Here is a 24,309-nt window from a genome sequence, read left to right as displayed (position 1 = left end):
CAGCTACTACCCTTTGCTTTGAAAGGTTACTCTCTAGAGGGTCCTCTGTTCTTGGGACCTTCCTGTGAAATGAGAAGGCACCATGGTGGGATACTGTGCAGAAATGAGCTAGGCTCTTTCCCCTCCATGTGGCAGAGCAGAGCTCTTTTAAGAATTCAGTCTTTTCTCACCTCCAGTGACAAGGACAGCCAGTGTCTACTACTTCTAATCTTCCTTATATCTTAGAATGTCTTTATTCAGCTTCCTTTTCATACTAGATTTCATACTAGATTTCTGTAAAGCATTAAATTCTTTAATCAAATTTTGATTCTTTCCAAAATTTGTTTTTTTTTTTTTTTTTTGGATACTGGGTATTGTACTCAGGAGCACTCAACCACTGAGCCACATCCCCAGCCCTATTTTGTATTTTATTTAGAGACAGGGTCTCAATGAGTTGCTTAGTGCCTCGCTTTTGCTGAGACTGGCTTTGAACTCTCTGTCCTCCTGTCTCAGCCTCCTGAGCCACATTCTTAAATGTCTATGGGGTCTTTGCTAAGCTAGAGCATAGTTCTCTAGGCCGCACGTTAGAATCACCTGGAAAAAGTGAAGGGAAAGAGAAGCTTGGTGCCCAGCTGCATCTCAGACCAATTCCATCAGAACCTCTGAGGGTGGGACCCTGGACTTCTCCAACATTTCTTTTCACAGCCAAGCTTGGGGATTGGTAATGAGACAAATGTTATTTGTCAACCAGATTCAAAAATTACGAAATCTCTCAAATACGAATTTGGTTGTTCTGAGCAGACTGTTGCTTTATGGATACAGAATCGACTCAGAGATCCCACCCCCAGCCCACAACCATAGGACCCGTCAGGGAGCAAGGGTAATGCAAAGCCTTGAAGCTCATCACCTCTTGCCTTCTCAATTAGGAGACAGTCGTGTTTTAGGCTGTCTTTGAAATGTAGGCACACAAACAGCAGCATGAATTTATTTCAGCCATTGAAGTTTTCAAATTTGAGCAATGGCTCCTTCACTCTGATTTTGGTTGTGTTCCCAGGAAGGGAAGGGCTGGGCTCCAGGGTTGTACATATTGCACTACTAAGTTCTCACAGCCTTCCATTGAGGGTTGGGGTGGTGTCCACTGCTCAACAGGAAGAAACCAGGCCCAGGTACACAAGTGAGTAAGGGCTGAAGGTATCGCTGGGCCCTGGCCCTTCTCTTACCTCACCGCCACGCTACACTACCTCTCACTTCACCACACACCATGAGAAGTATTCTGCTTAGGTCCAGGTGCCCTGGGTGGTGGATCTTCTTTAACAGTGAGGCTGCCTGTGTCGCACGCTGACCACTTGCCTTCCTGGGCAGGTTCTGTGCCTTCTGATATGAAGTCAGGAATCATCTTTGCTCCCTGTCCTTCATTCCCACAGACAGTGATTGGAATGCACATGGGAAGGAGCTGCTCCAGCATGTCTTATCCTTTGTCTTAGGAGAGTGGCCTCAGCCAAGTTTTGATAGAGACAGTCGAGGGGAGCCTTAGGGTATGATTGTTAATTCAGAAGGACTGGCGTCTGTCATTGATCAGGGAATGGTATTCCACATAATGACAAACATGTACAGTCTGTGGTCAGTTTCTTCCTGAAACAGATTTCAGGGCATTCTTGGTTGTCTGTTCCTTCCATCCCATCTGACTCTTTGCTCAAGGATGCTGGATCATGAGGGAACAGCTTGAACAGAATTTTCGGAGAAATTCCTTCACTTAAGCTGTTAAATGTAGATTCTGTGGTTTATCCCCCTGGCCATCTGTGTCACAGAATCAGAGGTGCAAACATAGAAAAGAATTGAAGACACTTTGTTGGAAGTGTCCTTTGGAGGGAGAGACTGCGCATCGTCTGTCATTCATGAACAGTGCTGGGTGCAGTGACTGGGGGGCACCATGCTTACCAAGTTTTTCCATATTACCAGAACAGCAAAGAGGTGGCTCTTTGCTAGCCCTGGTTGTGTATACCAAACAGGTCTTATTCCTGGGGCATATTTTTTAAAAGTTCAACTTTATCTACCTATTCAAATTCAGGCTTGTGGCACACGGCTATGTGTTTTTCTGTTGAATGAAGGGCCATATTTGGCTTTAAGAAGGATGGGGCCAGAGGTCAGGCCAGCTGGGGAAAATGTTCTTGATCTTTTTTATTAAGAAGCAGCTCTTCCAAGAATTTGGTGGCTTCATCTGGCAGTTTTAGTGGGAAGACCTTGAACATGCCTCCTTAGTCCTTCATGAGAGCTTGCTTGGCTAAGTTTTGCCCCCCCCCCGCCCCCCCCCCCCTCCGCAGTAGCTCTGTTTCCTGCACAGTCTGCTATGTGGAAAGGGACCCCAGCTATCTTGGCCAAACACCTTGTGAGGAAAGTGGTTTTGCTATTGACAGTCCTCTCCTAGTGTGAAGGACACAGCTGCTGGGCACTCTGTGCCTCAGGTCATTTGTGACATCTCTTTAGAATATTGGCAGTGTCCTGAGCATCTTTCTGACTAGGAGACAACTCTGAGTTTTGATCCTTTTATTAGCCAAACTTGTGAGGGACCACAGCCCATTGAACACACACAAGGTGGGGTGGAAAACCCATGGAGTATTTACTGCCCTCTTCTGCCCCTCTTTCCTTTGTGCCTGGCCCTCTGCTTAGTGCAGTGGGTGGGTCAGAGCCAAGGATGAATCTCAAGTATGAATCTCAAATTGGCTATCTGCCAGGTGGATTACTTCCACTCCGAGCCATGTTTTCCTTATCTGTGGAATGAGGAATAAGAGACCCCACTTTGTAGGATTCCTGGGAAAGTGGAGTGAGATCAGGGTACATAGGGCCTGGTAGAGGCTGTGCAGTTCCCTGATACTCATTACGTGGCATCCTTTAGCATCATCTGCTCTTTATCTCATAGTTGACCTCTTTCCCTTGGCCTTCCTCTGGTTTCTTCTGCCCCCTTAGGGATGGGTTCCCTTGGTAGTGGTCACCACTATCCTGACACAGCCCCAGGGGCTCACTATGGGAGTCACTATAGTGCTTTTGCTGTCGTTGGGCCACCCTGGGTTTGACTGCTAAGTTTTCTGGCATCTTTGGGGTTTCTGGTCCCATGACAATGTGTCAATCTTTTGTACTCTATTTTTTAAAAAAATTATGTAGTAATCTTATCTACAGGTGAAGGAGGACACTTGTTGGGGTGGAATGGAAGTGGGGGTGGGAGATAGGTGAACAGTGGATGGAAGGATCACATCAAGTTGAAAGAAGACTTCTTCCCTAATTCTGGACTCTGCTTTACTTTCCAGGCTGTGTGTTTGAAGGTGTGCAGTATCGGGAAGGAGAGGAATTTCATCCAGAAGGAAACAAGTGTATCAAGTGTTCCTGTGTTGTAAGTCCTGCTGTAGCTTTGGCTAGGGTGATCCTTCGGGTTACTTGATGCTTTAATCACTGATAGCAGCCCTGACTCTTAGGTTCTCTCTATTCTGTTCTCCAACCAAGGGAAAAGCTCTTTCCTTGGAAGCAGGTTTCTCAGCCTCAGCACTGCTGACACTCTGGGGTGGGTACTTCTGTGTTGTGGGGACTGTCTTGTGTACTGTAGGGTATTTAGTAGCATGCCTAGCCTCAACCCATTAGGTCATAGGAGTACCCCTCACCCCAGTTGTAGGACCAGTAATGTCTGCAGATATTGCCCAGTATCCCTTGGAGAACAAAGTCGCTTCCAATTAAGAACTGCTGCTCCAAAGAGTGACAGAGAGCAGCTGATTTTCTTCCATCAGCCTCCTTTTGGGAAATACCATGGATTTTCTGTTCTTTTTTGAGGGCAGAGGAGTTTCTTGCTGAGTCAGCTGTTGAATTGAATGCAGGCTCACAGAAAGCAGTTGGGGAAAAGTACACAGCTCAGTGCATTCTGTGGGGTGAGAGCTGGTCAGGAACAGTTGCAGAGAATGGATGGGAGGAAATTGCCTGTGTCCATTCAGGGCAGAGTATGGATTAGTAGCACAAAGCCATAGATTGCTATTTCTAAGCATTGCTGATTTTTAATCCACTTACTCAGAATATCCCCAGAATGCATAGGAATGAGAAGAGGAAGTTGACCCATGCAGCAATTTTAAAGGGATCTTTATAATTAATGTACTTTAAATTTGGTAGTGGTGATGGTGGTGATGGGGAATCTGGTCTTCAGCAGCTGCTCCAAGTTATTTACAATAGGGAGTTAGCGCAGCCATATATTTTTACCCTCTTGTGTAATAAAGAACATACATTTTCCAAATCACTTGTGACTTAGAGGGTATTGCAGAATAATAAAAAATACATGGGGAACTCTAGCATCCTAATTTCACCAAAGCAGAATCAGATGTGGATCATCATAAATTATAGCATTTATCATTTCTCTACATATCTTTTCTAAAATCTTTTGCTCTTCCTATAGCATATGCATATCCAAACTAGAGTCTAGGTTAAAACCAATATGACCAAGGGTGATGGTTTTTGTATGGAGAAGAAGAAAGGGAAGGAAGAGATGGGAGGAGGGAAGAAAGGAAAATGTGTATGTGTCTATATATCTGGGTTTAAAACATGTTATATTTATGTAATATGTTAAAAACAAAAATAATTTACCAATGAAAATGAACATTGCCTTGCATATTTCAGTTGAACCTCTTATTTTCTTGCCAATGCTGGGTAGATAGACTTATTGTTTTTATGTAAATGATTTCTATTTGCCATTAAATATTGCCAATTTCTCAATTTTATCTCTTCCCTATTGGAAGCTGTAGCATTTTCTGGTAATTTTCATCGTAATCTCATTCTTCTAGGAGTAGAATGAGGGAGAAATAAGGCACTTATCAAGAGGAAATTTTAAATGTATGCTTGCACAAATTGCCTTTCTGATCAAAGTGTGTCAATGTCAGATAGCTGAGCTCCTCAGGGAGGAAACTTAGAAGGTAGTGAGAAGGATGGGAGTTCTTCAAGTTCTACTGATGACATCAGTCCAAGGAATCCAACCTTGGAACTAGAAATGAGCTCAGGCCTTATGTGCACAGGGGTCACAGATCCAAATATACTGAGGCATTGAGTTTTATTTGTTTTTCAACTTAGCATATGCTGAATGAAACACACCTTAGGGCCAAGTTCAGGCCCCTGAAAGTCCTGTTTTCATTTATGGTTGACAAAGTAAAAATCCAAAGATGTCGTCACTTGCCCAAGCCTTCCTGCCAGCTGAGTTCTTTCCAGACCTACATATCCATTCCTACACGTCTATAGTCTTATTTCTTGTATTCTTATCAGTCCTGGATTTTTTTCTAATTTTTTGTGTTTCACCCTCAGCACTTAAAGGGCCACTTATGCTTTTGATTATATTTCTGACGCCCACCTTTTCTACTAGTAGAATACATGGGAGAGAGGCTGGAGTTCTCGCCTGAGGTTAGGACATGGATGTGTGGGCTTGGGTGTGGGAGAGGGTCCTGGAGCAGTTTTTCTTTTTATGAATACAAAAAATCTAAGGTGTAAACTTTGTTGAAGCTCATTATTAGAATAACCTGGCTTTTCATATTCTTTCATTTTGCTATCTTTTGATGTAGTGCACTAAATAAAAGCCTAATGTCTTGGCAGTACTTGTCCTTGATTTGAGATTGCAGCTGTGGAGGTGTCTGCTTGAGAATGTAATAATGCAGATGTATGGTTTGGCTTTGTAGCTGACAGGCATGGGGCTCGTCAGTGTAAGCCAGCAGCTGGCATGGTAACTGTGGCTGGTAGCATGTGTGGGGTGTGAGGTGCCATCTTTCTGAATGAGAGGGAAATACTGGAGCAGGGCTTCCGCCATGGTCAGGAGGAGATTGAATGCTGCTGGGGAGGTTATTATGGGGCCATTGTGGGGTGGGGGCCATTCAGAACATTAGGCTTCAGATTCCTCTGACAAAAGAAGATGGTCTATAATAACTTGATGTGCGTTGGTAAAAAGGAAAATATTTATGCATTTGAGCACATAAATAGGACAGTTGTCCCTCAGTATCTTTTGGGGGTTGGGGTCAGCACCCCCTGTGGATACCAAAATCTACAGACGCAAGTTCCTTATATCAAACTGTGTGATAATCACTGACAACCTACATACATCTTCCAAATACTTTAAATCATTTGTAGATCACTTACAATGCCTAAAACAATGTAAGTGCTATGTAAATAGTTGTTATACTCTATTGTTTAGAGAATAATGACAAGGAAAAAAGTCTGTGTCTGTGTATGTTCAGTACAGATTCAGAAATTTCTCCAAATACTTTCCATCTGTAGGCAGTTGAATCCACAGATGTGATACTCATGGATATGGAAGGCCAGCTATATTTATGTGAATATATATTTGTGTGTATATAAATCTGTATTTGTATTTATCTAAACACATACACACATATAAACAAATATATATATGTAAGTGTGAATATAAATACAAATCCAAACACACATATTTACATGTCTAAGTTTGGATTCCTTCAAAAACAGACCCTGAGACAATTATTTGAATGTAAATAGTTTATGTAGGAGATAAAGAAGACTGACAGAAGAATGTGGAAATGAGACAAGAAGGGGAGGCAGCCAGTGGAGGGTATGTTACCAAGTGCTAAGGTCTGAATGTCCCTCCAAAACCATGTGCTGGAATTTATTTCCCATTGTGGTGGTCTTAAGAGGTGGTGATTAGGCCATGGGGGAATCAGCTCTCACAAATGGTTTAGTGTCCTTATGAAAGGGCTTGAGGGAGAGAGTTTGACCTCTCTTACCCTTCCATTCCTACTGCCGCATGAGGACACAGACTTCCTGCCCTCCAGAGGATGCAGAGAAGACGCCATCTTGGAAGCAGATAAAGCAGACCTCAACAGAGACCAGACCTGCTGGTGCCTTGATATTGGGCTTCTCAGTCTTCAGAATTGTGAGAAATAAATAAATATCAGTTTTTTTTTAAATTCCCCATTCGGTGGCATTTTATGATAGCATAAACCAAGATACCAAATGAACTACCAGTGTGGATTACTAGATCTTAATCCTACTGGGGAAACTCTGGAAATCTGTATAAAATTCATGCCTCATGATTTTCTTACTAAGTGATGAAAGAGCTGAGTTATTCCTATACCAACTCCCAACTCCCCCTACCACCAGCAGCGTGGGCATGACTGTAGGGGCCGAGGGAAGCAGAGGGGATTCTCGATCCCCAACTCCCCTTACCACCAGCGGCAACACCCAAGGTCTTAGCCTCCAGTTCCAGGGGACGTGCCCATCAAAGGGGTCCGGACAAATTAAACTGGGTAGCATTTCTAGCCTGTCACTCAAGTGGCCAGAGGAAGAAATACAGGTGTTAGCAGCTGGAAATCTGGCCTTGTGTTCAAGTGGTAGCAGTGAATATGTATGTGTGTGTGTGGGGGAGTGCAGCAACAGAGTCAGCTACAATAGCTAGGCAAGCATATGTGTGCTTGTATATGTACATAAATGTATACTCATTACTATCTTTAGATCTCTGAATATGTATGCAACCATGTGCATGTTTAGACCACTGCCTCTAGCATTTTCCTAAACCTACTACTCTCTCTTGTGTCTCCAGTGTTCATGTTGCTGCCTTGTTCTTCCTTCTCCTTGTTCACCTGATGAGTGTTTGATCTTTCCTAGTTGGTTATTACCATTCCACTCCAATTGCTTGAGTACTGGATCCTATTAGATAGAGACAGCGGTTTTCTTGTTTTTATTCTTGAGAGTCTGTGGCCTTTCACTTGCTAGCTTACCTGCCCCCTTCCCTTCTTTTCTTCCCTTTACACACTCAGACACACACAGACACACACACAGACACATACAGACACACACACAAACACACACACACACACACACACACACACTTCCAGGCAGGCACTCAACCAGTGGTATCACCGTGATTGGTTTATTTTTTTGCTCCCTGTGTTGACTGTGGAAGGGGATGTCTTTGTATGTTCCATTGTCCATCCTCGGTGGCCATGAGCACTGCTGTGTGACACGCTTCTCCTTTCCTTGATGTTTTTTTTGCTGTGGTACACTTAGAAACACTAGTGTTTTCTCTTCCTTACTGTGACAGTTCTGCTCTTTGATGCTGGCTAGCTCACTCTTGCCTGGGGAAACTACTGCAGGTCGATATTGAGCTATCATTAGGGGACTGTTTGCCCTTGGAGTCATGCGTGTGGGAAGAAGCATCCCTCTTGCATATCTTTGGTCTAATGGATGAGTCACCAACTCTTTGAGGTGTCCCTCAATGTTAAGTAAATATTGCTGATGTTGGTGGCTTTCAATTTAAATCCAACCCCTTTCTTTATACTCTTCAAGTTTCTGAAAGATCTTGTTTCCTCATGTTTTTGTGACATGATAGAATAGTAGACCACCAGAAAAACATTTCCTCTTATTGAGATGAATGTCTTAGCTAATGAAACAAATGCTTTACACATGATTTTACATCCTGATTTTAGTTGGGACAGTATATACGGCATTCCAGACAGCTGAGAACATGCTAACCTTTGGAGATATCTGGAGAGGATTTCACAACCCTTTGCTAGTACCAGTTCCAGAAGCAGAACATCTCACATTTTTAGGTGTGAGTATCATCATGACTCATTTAGGAAATGCAGCGCTTTTATTCTCACTTGTTAAACCTTATGATCCCCACTTACACATTATATAAATAAAAAAAAAAGCCAAGAGGATTGCTTCTCCAGAGCCTGGATGCTAATCAGAGGAGTGATGACTTGCATTCCTTTAGCTGTTCTGTATACTCGTCTGAGTCACATTTGAGTGTGTTCTGTACGCAATGTGTTCAGCGTAAGTACCTTATTAATTTTAAAATAGAGAGATGATTTCTTCCCGAGTCTGAACCAAAGAATAATTTATAAAGCATACCAAGCATTGGTTGAAGCACACATTTGCTTCCTCTGGGTTTAAACTTGACTTTTTATTACCTGCCAGCTGCACGGCAAACAGCTGTATGTGTCATTGTTCAGTTGAATGTTCAGGAAATAAGGATGGTGGCACTTGGCATAGACATTTCTGTAAAACCCATCTTCAAGGTTGTAAGGTCAAAGACAAAGGTGCCAATGAGGGATGTTTGTGTTCTTTTTTAACCAAACTATTTTAGGAATCCTATGGGCTCAGGGTTCTTGGAAATTACCTAATGAAGGGATTATAGCCCACGGAGTTGCAGGATACTCTTGAAAGAGTGGCAGGTCCTCAGTCTGTAAAACCCGCCAAATTAGCCGGCCAAGATCAATTACTTTTGCTGACAAAGGCATATTAAGTTCAGAGGATTTTTACCAATAAACATGGGTTGTTAATGGGCTGTCTGTGATGAAGGAGCTGTGCTTTATTGGCTCTTAGAAGCCTTGAAGTCCATAAACACCTTTGCTCTCATTTACACTTGAGATACTGCAAAGCGCTGTCTCCCAGGGAAAATGAAACTCTGAGGAAAGTTATTTGGAGAGAACAAAGAAAATGGAAGTCTCCGCTTCCCTCTCCTCTAGCCTGCATTCCTGAAGATGTCCTGCACAGCCTGGGATGGCCCGGCCCCTGCGCACCTCTCTGGCCTCACCATTGGCCTCTCTTGTTTTTTCTGCTTTGGCCTTTAGACAGGATCTCTTGCTCCTCACTAGCTAGTATGGCCTCCCACCTGCAGCCCAGGCCTTGCCTGTGACCTTGTTAGAAATGCAGGGTCTCTGTCACTCCTCCCGGCCCATAGAATTGAAGCCTGTGGTTTAACAAGATCCCTAGAGGATTCATTTGCCAAATAGAGCTTAAGGAACACTGGTTTAATACCTTGTGGTCCCTAGGTTATTTTCTCCTCGCCCTCCCCTCCCCTTCCCTTCCCTTCCTTCTCCCTCCATATGTAGGTGGGCACATCTTCATCCTGCACTTGGAGGCTGGAACATTCCTCCTTCAGAAATGCTTGCTTTGACTCCCAAGACCAGAGCATATCTTATTGGTAAAACCTTTTATAGCACCATATGCTTTAATTCCCAGACATCTAAAATGGTTTGTAATCAGATATTTTTGATTGTGATGATTTTAAAACATTTTAATTTTTAATTGACATGCAGTAATTGTACAAATTGCTGGGGCACAATGTGATAGTTCCATGCATGTATACAATGTGTAATTATATAATTAGGCTAATTGGCCCATCTATCACCATAGACATTTATCATTTCTCTGTATAAACAATATTAGAAATTTTCTCCACTGCTGTTTTGAACTATAGGATTACTCAAAGGCTTTATTTAACTTCAACAGGGTAAAATGATCACTTTTACCCTGTTGAAGTTAAATAATGCCTGACACATAATCAGCATACATAATAATTGCTAAATTCATGAATGAATGAATGCTGACTTTATTTTCCTTCCTTTCCTTTGCCTGTCTCCTCTGTCTGCTGCTGCCACTCTCCTACCCACCCACCCTCCACTCCCCTTCTTCCCTCCCTCATGAACATTTTTAATCTTTACCAGTTCAGCAGGGAATAGAGAGATGCACTTCGCCATGGAGGAGCTCAGAAACGAAGATGGATTTATGTTCATCGGCAGTAGCACTTATTATAAATGGTGGTCTGTGGAATGTGTACGACTTCCCTGGGGATGTCTTGTTTGAAAAGTGTTCTCTAAGCCTTGACAATTCCCACATCTCTAGGCAGCAGGAAGTTGCAGTGGCAGAGAGCAGTTGCCAGTGATCAGGGCCATTGCTGTGGAAGAGCTTTTAAGAGAGTGCAATCCTCTACCCTCAGAGTTGACCTTGCCCTGAAGAATGAACATGTCTGACTCCACCCCCAGCCATTCCAGATTCCAGTGTCTCCAAACTAGATCACACCACCTATGTTAGGAAGCAGAGGAATTCCTCATTATTGCTGAAGTCACATCATGCCATGGTAACCCAAGTTACATTCCTAACCACCCACTTCTCTGACATGGGGACTTGGGACCCTAAAAGCCTGAACACTCTCTCATGGCCTCTGCCTTACTTGAAGTAATATGTGCAATTTGGTGCATTTTAGTTATAAGCTGTCATTATATTGTCTCTGTCCATGGGGAGAGATTTGGCTACATCTGGGCAGTAAATTGGAGAATTGAGCAATTATCAAGTGAATTAGATCAATGTGGGCAGTTTATCTAACTTGTGTATGCCAAAAAGCCTCAGAGGAGTTTTTCAAAACTAGTCTGAAATATTGATATAATTGCTGCAGTGTTTCATTTTGCATTATGGATGTACCATCACCCGAGGTCAAAAAGGTCTTGCTTTAGAGAAATCAATTGAACAACAATAAAAAAAGCCATCTTTTCCTGAAAGGGTGAGCTGGATAGCCCTTGGCCACTAGGAGGGGCCTCTCCAACTTGCTTAGAAAAATGGCTGGTATTCTGCTTGTTTGTTTTTGGATGGATCATAGATTGTGAATATTGATATTTTCTATAGAATAAATCTAAGTGGGTATGATTATCTCTTGTACTAAGAGTCCTATAGGAAGGTCTGTTGAAATGCCACTCTGATTAGGTTGAATCTCTAAGTATACAGCTATTGAAATGGGGTTTTAAATTCTGGCTTCTAGGCAATGTCATCAAAATGATCTGTTTTTAAAGGAAAACTGGGTTAATTGCCTACTATGGTAATTGATCATTACAATGCGGAGCCTTAATAGCATTTTTAGAAGGAAGAGGGCAATGGTGGGAGTAATTATGAGGTTTTACAGCCTCTGGTTTAATATGGGTCTTTCAGTGTGAGGACTTGATGTGGATTAGACACATTTTATGTTATATTGGTTTAGATTTGGTACAAACAGTGAGGCAAGGGCTTCACAGCATATCTTTAAGAGTTTATAAACATAGTTGAGTTATTTGTGTTATAAGATAGTACTTTCAGCAAATTCCTGAAACCAACAGAGGGCTTAATTTTTTTTTATGTTAAAAAGCTTGGGAATAATTCTCCTATATTTTAAATCCTAGCTCAGTCCTGCCTTATGCATTTTCAGAACACATCCTTAATTTTAAACCTCATATATCTTATTTTTATAGCTTGTAGAATTCTTTATGATTATTTCTTTATATAATTTGTAGTTGAAGTACCCTATAAACTTATTTTTCTATACCAGTAGTCACCAACATATTATAATAATAAACACAATAGGGAGAATCATTGAAAAGGAAATTTCTTATATGACATTTGAGCTTTCATCTGAAAACACAATTTGAAAAGAGATCAACAAATGATTTATTTACAGAGGACTTATTGATAATAGTAGATGATATTGCTGAATGTGTGCTTCTTGCCCAGGCACCTATTGTACTTTAATGTTAGTTTCCAAAATTTTTGTTTAACCTATGAGGTGTTGACTTCTCTTTTGATGAAGAAAATAGACTCTGAGAAGTTTAATATTTTGCCTAAAGTCAAGGAGCTTGTAATAATAGAAAACCTGACCTGTCCAAAAATAAAGCCATATGCTATTTCTCCCAATCTACCTTCTACCCTACTATGTGCTATAATTTTGAGATGTTATCCATGACTGTTTGTAGACATTTGAAACTGGGAAATGCCATTTCGTCTATGAGGTGAAGAATGACCAAAGATTTCAAGGGAGACATAATGGTGATGTGAGCATCCAAAAGGAACCCTGAATCCGATGCAAGAGATATTAACACAATAAAAAAATAAAAGCATTACGCTTCCTCTCTCCAAAGTTCACAAGTCTAAGAAAGTTTAAACTCAGACCAGATTTCAGCCTTGGGCGTTCAGCCGAAGCGTATGTCACAGCGATGCCAGAGTGGGTGAAGAACACAGATCTATTACCCTCATAACAGCTGGAGAATTGAGATGTTATGATCCACAGCGCTTCTCTCTGCCAACAAATTATGGATATACAAAGAAATTGTGATAGTTTTGGAGACAGAGCCACTCTCATTGCCTCTGCTTCCAGAGATGGATGGGAACAAATGTTTATCTGATGGGGTGCATCTACACCTTGCTCACTGACGAGGTCTGAGCATCCATTTAGAAAGGCCCTCCTTAGAGATTTTATACAGGAGGTGGGTTCACCTGGACATGCATTTTAGTGGCTTTGTGGATGTGGATTTATCCTCCTGGTAGAATGGAGGCAACACTGTGTAATAGCTTTTGAACAGTTGCTTTCTCCTATCTGTCTAAGAAAGTGGAGCATTTGAATGGAGTTTGGAATAGGTATTGAGAGTTGATAGAAGAGTTAACTCAATCCTCTCAATCCATTGTGTCCATACAAAGACTGTTCTTTCTATTTCTCTTTTTTTTTTCTCCTTCTGCTCTATCAGATGATGAACCTCTTTTATCTTCTAAAAGTTTCAGGAAAGATGCTTATTGTACTAAACTCTGAAGAATTTTCCAACTATCTGTCCATTCCTCCTTCCATCTTTACATATCTCTTTTCTCTGCAACCAACCAAGTCACTTATTAATTTTAAAAGATTGTGCTAGGCACTGAGTACCAATGATGAAAGGGACTTCATTTTTTCTCTCCAGGCAATTGCAACATATTTATTTGGGTATATTTATTAAAAATAAAACCAAATTAAACTATAATGGAGCATTTTTGTGTGCCAAATATAGTTTATGATCATTACAAAAAATCTAAATATATTGAAAATATATTTAGTGGTACTACTCAATTTATAGCCACTGATAACAATATTTAATATATTCCAACTTGTTTCTTCCATATTTATATGCAGTTATATAACTTGGTAGGATCACCTTCCACATGCAGTTTTCTATCCTTATTATTTTCATCTAACATGATGCAGCTTAAACATTCCTAATATGGAAAACTAAGATCCAAAATTCTATAAAATTCAAGTTTTGAGTGTGGTGCTGAGTACCAATTGCTCAAACAATTTCAAATTTTTGGAGCAGTTAAGATTTCAGAGTTTTGGATTAGAGATGACCTACCAGTAAAGTCTATGCAAATATTCTAAAATTTTTAATAATTCTTAGATCTGAAACACTTATTTTGTCAAACATTTTGAATAAGGGATACTCAATCTGAATTGTAAATATATATCCATTTCACTAAAATGTGTTGAAAATAATTCTTTTTCCCTTTTTTGGTATCAGGTATTGAACTCAGAGGTGCTTTACCACTGAGCTACATCCCATCTCCGCCCCCCCCCCTTTTTTAGTACAGGAGATTTACTCTTTGCTATGAGACAGGGTCTCCCTGAGTCACATAAGGCCTCCTTAAGTTGCTGAGGCTGGCTTTGAACTTGTGATCCTTCTGTTTCAGACTCCCAAAATGCTGGGATTACAGGTGTGTGCCACTGAACCTGGCCCCTGTCCTTTTCATTTTAATTAAATTTTTAATTTTTTTTAAAATTATGAGACAGGGTCTCACTAAGTTGCTTGGAGCCTTGCTAAGTTGCTGAGGCTTGTCTTGAACTTGCGAGCTTCCTGTCTCATCCTTCCAAGCTGCTGGGATTACAAGCATGCCCCACCATGCCTGGCAAAAATTATTCTCAATATCTACTTAATATTCCACTGTTTTATCATAATTTAATCATTTTTCTGGTATTTAAAATTAATGTTTTTAGTTTTCATGATTATGTATGAATAATTTGACAAACATCTTTCAAAAGTAATATGTTATTTCTCAGGCTAAATTCATAGAAGGATAATTAGTGGGTCAAGGATACAAACATTTTAAGGTGTATGTCTTATGTTACTGAAATACTTAGAAATAAGTGATGTCTTAATTTCCACTCCAATTGAAAATAAATAGATATGGATCTTCCTGCACCCAAGCCATTTTCCTTTTGGAAATCTTGTTTCTATTGGCATTTGTATTCTGAAACTGAATGGTCTCTAAATGTCTAGCAATCATTTGTGCATCTTCTGCAAATTATGTTTTTATTTCTAATTTTTTTTATTGGGTGGTAAAATTGTATTGAAGATTATTTCTGAGTGGAGGACATTGTTCCTTTGCTAGTTATGTTAAAATGTGTTTTAAAGCTGGGCATATGGTGCATGCCTGTAATTCCAATGGCTTGGGAGGCTGAGGCAGGAGGATCTCGAGTTTAAAGCCAGCCTCAGCAAAAGTGAGGCTTTAAGGAACTCAGTGAGATCCTGTCTCTAAATAAAATAAGAAATAGGGCTGAATATGTGGCTCAGTGGTTGAGTGCCTCCCATACCCCAAAATTGGAATATTTGCACATACTTTACTGGTTGAGCATCCCCAATCCAAAAGTCTGCAATCTGAAATGCTCCAAAATAAGAGAGTCAACATTGTCAGATTCCCAAAGTTAATTAGTCCAAGAATTTTATTTATTTCAGCTTCTTCTTTTCCTTTTTTCACTTTTAAATTTATTTTTCTTAGATATATATGATAGTAGAGTATATTTTGACATATTATACCTACATAGTTTATAGCTTATTCTAACTAAAATCCCATTCTTGTGGTTGTAGATGATGTGGTGTTTCACTGGTGGTGTATTCATATATAAACATAGAAAGTTATGTCTCATTCATTTTACTGCCTTTCCCATTTCAATCACTATACCCTTCCCTTCATTCCCCTTTGTCTAATCCAGTGAATTTCTATTCTTCACTTCTTCCTCCTTATTGTGTGTTAACATCCACATATCAGAGAAAAAATTCAGCCTTTTGTTTTTGATTGGCTTATTTCATTTAGCATGATAGTCTCCAGTTCCATCCATTTACTGGCAAATACCATAATTTCATTCTTCTTTATGGCTGAGTAATATTTTACATATATACATTTCTTTATCCATTCATATGTTGAAGGGCACCTAGATTGGTTCCATAGCTTAGGTATTGTGAATTGAGCTACTATAAACATTAATGTGGCTCTGTCACTGTAGTGTACTGATTTTAAGTCATTTGGGTATATAATGAGGAGTGGGATAACTGGGTCAAATTGTGGCTCTATTCCAATTTTTCTAAGGAATCTCCATACTCCTTTCCAGAGTGGTCACACCAATTTGCAGTCCCAGCAGCAATGTATAAGTGAATCTTTTCCCCTACATCCTCAACAACATTTATTGTTGCTTGTGTTCTTGATAATTACCATTCTGACTAGAGTGAGATGGGGTCTCGGTGTAGTTTTAATTTGCATTTCTCTTATTGCTAGAAATGTTGAACATTTTTTTTCTTATATTTTTTGAACAGTTGTACTTCTTCTTCTGTGAAGTGCCTGTTCAATTCCTTTGCCCATTTTTTGATTGGGTTATTTGGGTTTTTTAGTGTTAGGTTTTTTGAGTTCTTGTATATCCCGAAGACTAACGCTCTACCTGAGGTGCAGGTGGCAAAGATTTCCCTCCCATTCTGTAGGCTCTTTGTTCAGGTTTCTGCTTGATTCCTTGGCTGTGAAGACAGCTTCTTCCTTTCTTTCTCTAGCATCTTTGCTTGGAGGTGTGGACCTCCTGTATCTGCCTCCCACCACCATGAAGTCCTTCTTCTGACTTTCTCTACCACCTCTCCCTTGATCAGCTCTGCAGCTTCTTCCTCTCTATCATCCCCAGCCTGTTCTCTTTCTCTCTTGGCTCTGAGTGAGAAATGTCCCCAGACTTTGCAAGCCTGATCCTCCATTTGGGCTCTTGCTCCCCTTCCCTTCTTCCCTCTCCTGGACCTTGTGTGCCTCATATCTTTGAGGGCAGAGTCTTGCATTCAGGAAACAGTCAACATTGGACTAAATGACTACCTGCGATTTTTGATTGGAGCACACATCTTTGTTTTTGTAAATGAGTTAGCTGATCCAGAACTTTCTATTTTTTTTCTTTACCTGGATCTTGGTTTAAATCTTAAAGGTCTTAAGCTAAATATTCACTCTTTTTCTTTTATCAAGCATTGGTACATGGAGGATTCATGACAGATCTGTAGAGGAAGAGATTCCATCCTAAAGCATTTAAAAGAACTGACGAGACTTCAGAGTAAGGAGCGTGGGGATTACTGGTGAGCTCAGACCCTAGGAATGAACCGTTCTCCCCAGAGCCTCGTGGGATAGCAAGTATGAGAATGCATCTTTCTGGGCTGTGGAAGGAAGAGAAAAAGAAGCATTCACTAATGAAAGTAGAAAGCATGTTCTATTTTTGTCAGGAAAATACTGTAAAATATTAATGTTACAGTGGTACTTTGAAACATTTTCAGATCTGTTTGATCTTTTGCTTCAGAAAACTTCGTATTTTTTCTTTCATTTTTTTAGTCGGTGGCCCCTTCTCTGTTCCTTTTCTTTCTTCTGCTTCGTGGCCTCCTACCCTTCCTTTGCTTGTCTATCCCCCTCCTTCCCTGCCTGCTTTCTTCTTGCCTGTGACTGCCAGTCCTCCTTGAGCTGCCCCTCTTTATTCCCATCAGTGTCTCTGCACGAAAGCCTGGTGTTAGTAAAGTACCATATTTCATTTTCATTGCTGTCTCCGTCTCTCCTTGAATAACAACCGAGAGTTTTGCACACGCTAGATATTCAGGAAATATCTTCTGAATGAATTGATTACACATTTTGGCACCTTTTAAATGTCATTCAAATGCTCGATTTGGAGGGTGGCAGGGCTTTTGTGGTCCTGTGAATGGCTTCAATTACCACCATTCCCTCTGAGTGGAATTTTAAACGGTACCACTTGTTTGGTGTGTAAGCAGCGATATGTTTGGATCTCAAGGAGCCACAGTCCTCCCCAAAGTCTGGGGGATACCAAACCACAAACACACAAGCAGAAGAGTATTTCCCCTGCACACGTCCAACAATCTCATCTACAGCCCATCTCCGAGCCGGCACTGAGTTAAAAGCAGTGAATCATTCTTTTGAAACCCACCTAAATTCTCCAGCTGTGGTCTAGAAGAGCCCGGCTTGGAATACTGAGCAGGCTTTGCTGTTTGGAAAGGGGTCAAGTCTCCAGAATGTGCATGAACCTTCAGTGTAAGGAGCACCATGAAATACAAGATGACTAGCAGTTAGCTCTAGTGTCATATGCTCTGTTACAGAATTCTGAGTACCACTTATTTTTGCCCTAGCTCCTCCCTTCTGTTTTCTGTGATACATGACAGAATCCAAAAATATGACTGTGATCGTGATTAACAACATTATGTTCCAGATGTTAAATTATAAAGCTATGTGAGGATTTTTTAAAACCTCTAAATATTCCTTGAATTAAACGATCAGGATTCATAATCAGTAAAAAGAAAGGCCATTACTTGTCTGTAGCATTTTTTTTTTTTTTTAAAGGCAGTGGTAGGGGGAGTACCCATTTCATTTTTGGTCAGATTAAATGTAAATTTGTAATGTAGCCAAACATGAGTGCAAGCAGTACTCAGTGTGAAGGAGGATTTTTTTTTTTTTGGTCATCTTTTCAGAACTAAAAGTTAATAATGGAGAAGTACTTTTAAATTTCAAAATGAATGCAAAAATTACTCTCACCACATCATTCATACCAAGATATAAAGATTGTCATGCTTCCATTGGATGCAATAGCTTTTAATATCCTTTCACATATCATGTGTTAGGACTGTGTTGATTTTAAAGCTCTTTTCTCACCAATCTGAGTTTATGAATGTGATTGGCAGATGCCAGGAGTGACTCTCCTTGACATTGGTGGGAAATGCATTTTTTCTCAGTTTTCAAGTTCAAGAAGAGGAGAGGGAGGGGACTCTTAAGAATTTGGGGATTTGTTATTAGGTTTTCAGCATCCATAATATTCATAAACAATGGACACAGCTGTCTTTAATAACTAAGCCCACTAACTGAAAGGATAGAACACACGCCAGAAAAACATCAGGCTCTAAGAGGATTACTTTTTTTTCCAGAAATTTTCATAGATTGAAGCAAGATTTTGTTTATAACCAAAACTGGATGTTTACCCTAAACTTCTCTCATTAAGTAAAATCTTTTGACCAAGCAGTAAGAAAAGTGCTAGAGAGTTTTCGGTATTTTAAAATGTGTTTTCCTATGTTTCTATACTGTTCTGACTGCTTTTAGGGAATGTATATGGGGTCTCTATTCATTAGAGGGGATTGATATGGACAAAATCAGCTTGGGAATGAGAACTGACTAGTTATACCACCTGGAGCTTCCCAGTAACCTCCCTGAGACTCAGATTCCTCATCCGTAAAATGAAAGCCTGTTGAAACTTTCCTGATGCTGTAATTCTATCATTGTCCAATTCAAAAAAGGGGCTTTATTTTTTCCACGAAACAAATAAGCAAATTATTTGATGGACTCTAAATTTCAGCTAATAAAAGTCATTGTTTCTAATATAATAGAAGGTCATCCACACATTTTAAAATTTACTTTATAAATTTTATTTTTAAATTTATATGCAGCAAAATTCACCCTTTAGCATACAATATGGAGTTTTGACAAATTCATGTATATTTTTAAGTAGGAAATATTATCATATATTCAGAGGTACAGGAAGTCTTCAATGATTGTAATCATACCACAACTTATTATATTAAAAAAAAAACAGGAAGAGAAGCTACTTTGACTCCTAAATCATAAAGTTCCTCAGAACTATTAAGACATGTCTGATATCCCCTGTCTGTCTAAGATGAGGAGCAAGAAGCTTCAATTCAATTACTCATGACGTGGATTTGTAGGTTCTGTTTGCAAAGCAGCCGTTAGAAGTAAAGGAAGCTTCTCTTTTTCTCCCCAAGGCCAGTAAGAAAATAAAATAGGGTGGTATTGAGAGCCAGGAGGAGAACTCTGGTTGCAGGGTTCTGCCACTGATGTTGCTTAGTGTGTCTCTGCTTATTATACAACCTTAAATTTGTAGTCCAGAGATGAAAAGCATCCCAGTAACTTGACATGCAGTGTGAGTTTGATGTTTTTCTGGAAGAATTTTGAGGTCCTTTGAGGAGAGGGAGTCCTTTGGTCTTTCTAGTAGTGTTGCTTCTATGAAGACTGGGCAGGCGTTAAAGTGCTACTTCTCTGTGGCAATCCTTGCTGCTTCTCTATTGCAGATATTGTCTCTTCTGTTCATACAGAAGAGAATTGAGTTTCCCATGGGGTGAGGTAGCCTTGGCTGGAGTCTTAGCAGAGTCAGAGGCCAACTTATGGGTTCCATGTATTCTACCTGGGATCTGACCCCACTGAGGCCAGTGAGCCTGCTGGGAGAGACATGGTCTCTGTGCTTAAGTTAGATGGAGATTTGATTTAGCTGTTTTTCTCCACCAAGTGAATATAACTGTGTGCCTCCCTTTTTTCAATGGGTAGCTGATTCTTGGCAAAAAATACTCATGAACCTTCTGCTTTCTTTTTCCATCTCTAATAGGGTTGCTGTAGCAAACAGAACCCACACAGCTACCTCATGCTTGAAGAGCCTTATCTAGAACAAAAAGGATAAAGATCTCTTATTTATTGTGGAAATGAAATAGCAGATTTTACTTCAGGGCTTTGGAGCCAAAACCACTCCTACCCTCACTATTTTTAATATAAGAAATTCCAGACGGTTATGAGAATTTCATGTGCTAATACACACCCAGTCTGGAAATCAGCACCTAATAGGTGCCTTCCCTTTCCTGGATGGCTACATGATTTTTAGCTTTAGTACTTTTGATGGTAAACTGCAGTAATTTACTGTATGTAAAACCTAAATATTCTAAACCAGAGTTTCCTGGTTTGGTTTTCTGAGAAGAAACATACCAAATGGCTTCTTGCATTCTGTGACTATTGCCCTTCCTACAGTAGGCCACAGAAAGAAGCTCTCTTTGTGTTCAAATACCAAGGCTTTTCTTTCTGCGTGTAGGGAGATAATATTTTGCTATGGCAGTTTACCTAATGCCTCTGTGTGATGGGAAGACTAACATTACTCTTGCAATACTTTAATCCTGCACTGTCCAGCAGAAATGTATTGTGAGCTACCTATGAAATTTTTAAATTTTCTACTGGATACACTAAAAGAAGTGAAGGGGTGGGGTCGGGCTCCAAATTCCTCAATAGGACACCCATAGCACAAGAGTTAATAACAAGAATCAACAAATGGGACTTACTTAAACTAAAAAGTTTTTTCTCAGCAAGAGAAACAATAAGAGAGGTAAATAGGGAGCCTACATCCTGGGAAAAAATTTTTACTCCTCACACTTCAGATAGAGCCCTAATATCCAGAGTATACAAAGAACTCAAAAAATTAGACAATAAGATAACAAATAACCCAATCAACAAATGGGCCAAGGATCTGAACAGACACTTCTCAGAGGAGGACATACAATCAATCAACAAGTACATGAAAAAATGCTCACCATCTCTAGCAGTCAGAGAAATGCAAATCAAAACCACCCTAAGATACCATCTCACTCCAGTAAGATTGGCAGCCACTATGAAGTCAAACAACAACAAGTGCTGGCGAGGATGTGGAGAAAAGGGTACTCTTGTACATTGCTGGTGGGACTGCAAATTGGTGCGGCCAATTTGGAAAGCAGTTTGGAGATTCTTGGGAAAGCTGGGAATGGAACCACCATTTGACCCTGCTATTGCCCTTCTCGGACTATTCCCTGAAGACTTTAAAAGAGCATGCTACAGGGATGCTGCCATATCGATGTTCATAGCAGCACAATTCACAATAGCTAGACTGTGGAACCAACCCAGATGCCCTTCAATAGATGAATGGATAAAAAAAATGTGGCATCTATACACAATGGAGTACTATGCAGCAATAAAAAATGACAAAATCATAGAATTTGCAGGGAAATGGATGGCACTAGAGCAGATTATGCTTAGTGAAGCTAGTCAATCCCTAAAAAACAAATACCAAATGTCTTCTTTGATATAATGAGAGCAACTATGAACAGAGCAAGGAGGAAGAGCAGGAAGAAAAGACTAACATTAAACAGAGTCATGAGATGAGAGGGAAAGGAAGAGTAAAGGGAAATTGCATGGAAATGAAGGGAGACCCTCATTGCTATACAAAATTACATATAAGAGGTTGTGAGGGGAATGGGAAAATAAACAAGGAGAGTAATGAATTACAGTAGATGGGGTAGAGAGAGAAGATGGGAGGGGAGGGGAGGGGGGATAGTAGGGGATAGGAAAGGTAGCAGAATACAACAATTACTAATTGGGCATTATGTAAAATTGTGGATGTGTAACCGACGTGATTCTGCAATCTGCATTTGGGGTAAAATTGGGAGTTCATAACCCACTTCAATCTAATGTATGAAATATGATATGTCAAGAGCTTTGTAATGTTGTGAACAACCAATAAAAAAAAAAAAGAAGTGAAGGGGTGAGTTAATTTAAATAATACATTGCATTTAACTTACTTTATTCAAAATGCCATCTCAACATATAAGCATTATAAAAATATTAATAGGATATTTTATATTCTATTTATTTTCATACTACGTCTTCAAATTCTCATGTATATTTATCACGGCACTTATTTTAGACTAGCTGCATTTCAAGGGCTCACTTGTACACATGTGGCTGGTGGCTACCATGTTGAATAGTACAGGTGTTAACAAATTCTGAAGAGTAAAGAAAGAGTCTCTTCTGCTAATACCACCACATAATAATACGCATATTCTCTGCCTGGTTGATAGTCATATTGTGCCTAGAAGTTAGGATGAGAGTGATAATGAAAGTTCATCACCAGCCAGAATGACGGGTCCCATTCAAGGTCATGTCCATCTCTGCTCCAAATTCTCCAATGGCATCCCCTCTTCAAAGTTCAAGCCAAACTCCTTCCTCCCCAACCTCTTCTACTCCTATCCAGACACACTAAGCTCCTTGCTATCCTCAAACAGGCCAGGCATGATCACCTAAGGTCTTTTGCCTGGAACCTTCTTCTTTAGACACTCACATATCTGGCTCTTCTCCTTGAAGGTTTTGCTTGAATGTTACCTTTTTACTGCATCTTTTAAATGACAACTCTACTTTCCTACCCACTTCCTCTGCCATCAGATGCTCCTTTTTAAACGGACTCTATTTTTTTCCTATTGTTTGTTTATCAGCATCTGATGTATTTGTTTTTCCTTTTAATCTTTCTGTTCTTTCCCTGCCCTGGTAGAACACAAGTTCCACTAAGACTAGGATATGGTTTTGTTCATTGCGGTATATCCACCATCTAAATTGGAGCTTAGTGCACAGTAGATACTCAACAAGTACTGGCTGAATGGATGGATGATATTAAGCATTTGGAATTTCTAACAATGCAGAGTTCCAATTACAGTATTTACCAACAATTGATTGGCACTTGCGAAAGTCTTGAATGCCATTCTTCCCAAGATAAACAGGGTTCCCTTGCTTAGTTTGGAAAGCACAATTAGATGGTCTTTGCACCACTTTGCTCTGGTTTGGAAGACTCACTAGGGAACCTCATGTTGTTATCCAGGTTTGCTAGACCCTGGTGGGCGATGGTCAGTGATTTCAAACAATAACAGTGCTTTCAAATGGTGAAGTGTTGGAATGTCTGAGCAGAGTCAAATTCAGGAGTCCCCGAATGCTTTTCCTTCTTTGGAAGTAGATACTTAGAATTCTCAAAACTTAGGAACTCTCAAGTAGAAGATTTAATGGGGGCAGGTTGGATTACCTCCTCTATCTTTACAAATCCATAAACCCTTCAAACAAACCTCTCCCGTTCAGTTTCAGCAGACTCCTTGAGAACGCTGTGAACATGTACACAGGGTCAAGGCTGAGTGGTAAGAGGGGCTGTTGTTGTTGGCTGGATGTGTGTGGGGAGCAGCGCTAACCATGGCTTTGTGCAGCCAAACAGTGTGATGTGATCCCCCCGGCTGCCGAAAACCTGGCAGACAGCAGAGTCTGGCTCAGTGGCTGTCCGGCCTGCTCTTCAGAGGAGAGGCCAGTCTAATTTAGAAGCCAAACAACTTTCTTTTGTCTTACTTGTTTTTCCTCCGAGAAGGCCAAGTTTTGAAGGCCTCAGCAAGAGGGAAGTCTCTGGTATCAGGAAGGGTCTTTCCGGATTTTGTGACTTACAGCCTGGAGGTGAGCTAGGATCTGTCCACATCTCTTTCCTCCCCCGCTGCGGCTCTCAGCCCCTGAACATAAAATTGGCAATGGCTGTAAATATATTTCACACTAAGTCATTCTTTCTAGCAGTAGAATGCCTCGTACCATTCTCTTACATGTTCCCAGAGAGGAAATAAAACCTTTGTCAACAGTTTTAGAGTCAAAATGCAAAATGGCAGCTCCTAGGCCATGGCTGCCTTTCCCTTTCCCTTTCCCTGCCTGGACCCTGGGAAGACGGCGGGTTTCATGGCTGAGCACTTGCAGCTTGGAGAATTGAGAATGCAGGACTCCAAGTCTGGAAGAGATCTTGTGGCTAGTTGGAAAAAAAAAAAAATTAGTACAATCGCTTTGGATTAAATCCAACCGTGTCAAACTTTT

General features: G+C 40.4%; 1 protein-coding gene across 3 annotated transcripts in view; it reads left to right on the top strand.

Moving 5' to 3' along the window:
* Bmper (BMP binding endothelial regulator) overlaps positions 1-24,309 on the top strand; it is a 235,952-nt gene that overhangs the window by 61,597 nt on the left and 150,046 nt on the right. For all 3 annotated transcript variants that reach the window (XM_021722275.3, XM_005319188.4, XM_078039865.1), the window contains exon 6: positions 3,282-3,364. In XM_021722275.3, the coding sequence (XP_021577950.1) occupies positions 3,282-3,364 (83 nt within the window). The remainder of the gene's footprint in view (positions 1-3,281; positions 3,365-24,309) is intronic.

Source organism: Ictidomys tridecemlineatus, chromosome 2, assembly GCF_052094955.1.
Source record: "Ictidomys tridecemlineatus isolate mIctTri1 chromosome 2, mIctTri1.hap1, whole genome shotgun sequence".
Taxonomy (NCBI): Eukaryota; Metazoa; Chordata; class Mammalia; order Rodentia; family Sciuridae; genus Ictidomys; species Ictidomys tridecemlineatus.
The sequence above is the reverse complement of the archived record's forward strand: the minus strand, read 5'-3'. Positions and strand labels throughout refer to the sequence as shown.